Genomic DNA, 1079 nt, shown 5'->3' with positions numbered 1-1079 from the left:
CCGGGCGCCCCCCCGGGGGCCCCGGGGGCCCCCAGGATGGCATGCGGGGCTCTGGTGTGCCCTCTGTCGAAGTGATGTGGGGGCCCAGAGAAACTAAAAATAACAAGTGAGCCATTCCTGTAGGCAAAAGGTAAAAGACAATTGCAGATGCATGCAACGCAATTAGTCACAACGCAGCAGCAGCAGCACCAGCACCAGCAGCGGGGAAGCAGCAGCAGCAGCTGGGAAGCAACTGCTGGCGCAGTGGCAGCAGCAGACGCCGTTGCCCAGGCTGCTTCTCTGCGTTCGACCGCAAACTGGTGACTCGAAGCTGCAAACCCTAACCCCCAAACCCTAAACCCCAAACCCTACCCCCCACATCCTAAACCCCAAACCCTAGCCCCCAAACCCTAAATCCCAAACCCTAAACCCTAAACCCTAAACCCTCACCGGGAAAGGGAGTGGCGAAGGGGAGGCGGCGGGAGTCGAGGTTTCCAGAGCGCAGAGTCGGAAGCCTCAAACCCGAAGAAGAAACGAGAAAGCCATCAACAGAAACCACCGGGAGAACAGAGAGAAAACGGGCCCCAACTCTTTGCCAAGCATCCATCACAAGAGGCACTCCTTGCTGCTGCTGCTGCTGCTGCTGCTGCTGCTGCGCCGGCTGCGCGGGCGCGGGCGCCGGCGGGTTGCCCCCGCCAACGCTGCTGCTGCTGCTGCTGCTGCTGCTGCTCGCTCTGCCCGCTTCCGAGGCCCTCGCTTCTACGTACACAGGCCGCACCGCGGGGTGCTTCGGGGGGGCCCTCTCGGGGCCCCCGTGGGGGCCCCCCTGTAGGCCCTCGGGGGGGCCCCCCTGAAGGGCCCCCGTGAGGAAAGAAGCTGCTGCTGCTGCAGTGTACATACACAGCGAGTCAAAGGCCTCCTGCATGCTTTGCTGCAGGCCGGGGGCCCCCACTAGACGAGAAACTGGGAGAGGAGGCAAGAGAAAGAGCCTCTCGGGGGCCCCCTGGCTGTGCCCTTCCGGGTCGGGGGCCCCCGGGGGGCCCCCCCCCGCTGCAGCAGGGGCCCCGGGGCCCTTCGCCAGGTCAAGGGGGGCCCCCCGG

The 1079-nt window shown here is 65.3% G+C and overlaps 1 protein-coding gene across 1 annotated transcript; it reads right to left on the bottom strand.

Annotated features, from left to right (window-relative positions):
• Window positions 1–375: 375 nt before the first annotated feature.
• ETH_00036880 (uncharacterized protein) lies at window positions 376–904 on the bottom strand (the record flags this gene model as incomplete). The annotated part of the gene is made up of 2 exons (XM_013379527.1): window positions 376–389; window positions 430–904. 2 exons carry the CDS (start codon window positions 902–904, stop codon window positions 376–378), a joined length of 489 nt encoding a protein of 162 aa, XP_013234981.1.
• Between the last annotated feature and the right edge of the window lie 175 nt (window positions 905–1079).

This window comes from Eimeria tenella, genomic scaffold (assembly GCF_000499545.2).
Source record: "Eimeria tenella Houghton genomic scaffold, Eth_scaff3482, whole genome shotgun sequence".
Taxonomy (NCBI): Eukaryota; Apicomplexa; class Conoidasida; order Eucoccidiorida; family Eimeriidae; genus Eimeria; species Eimeria tenella.
This window is presented reverse-complemented; position numbering and strand designations above follow the sequence as displayed.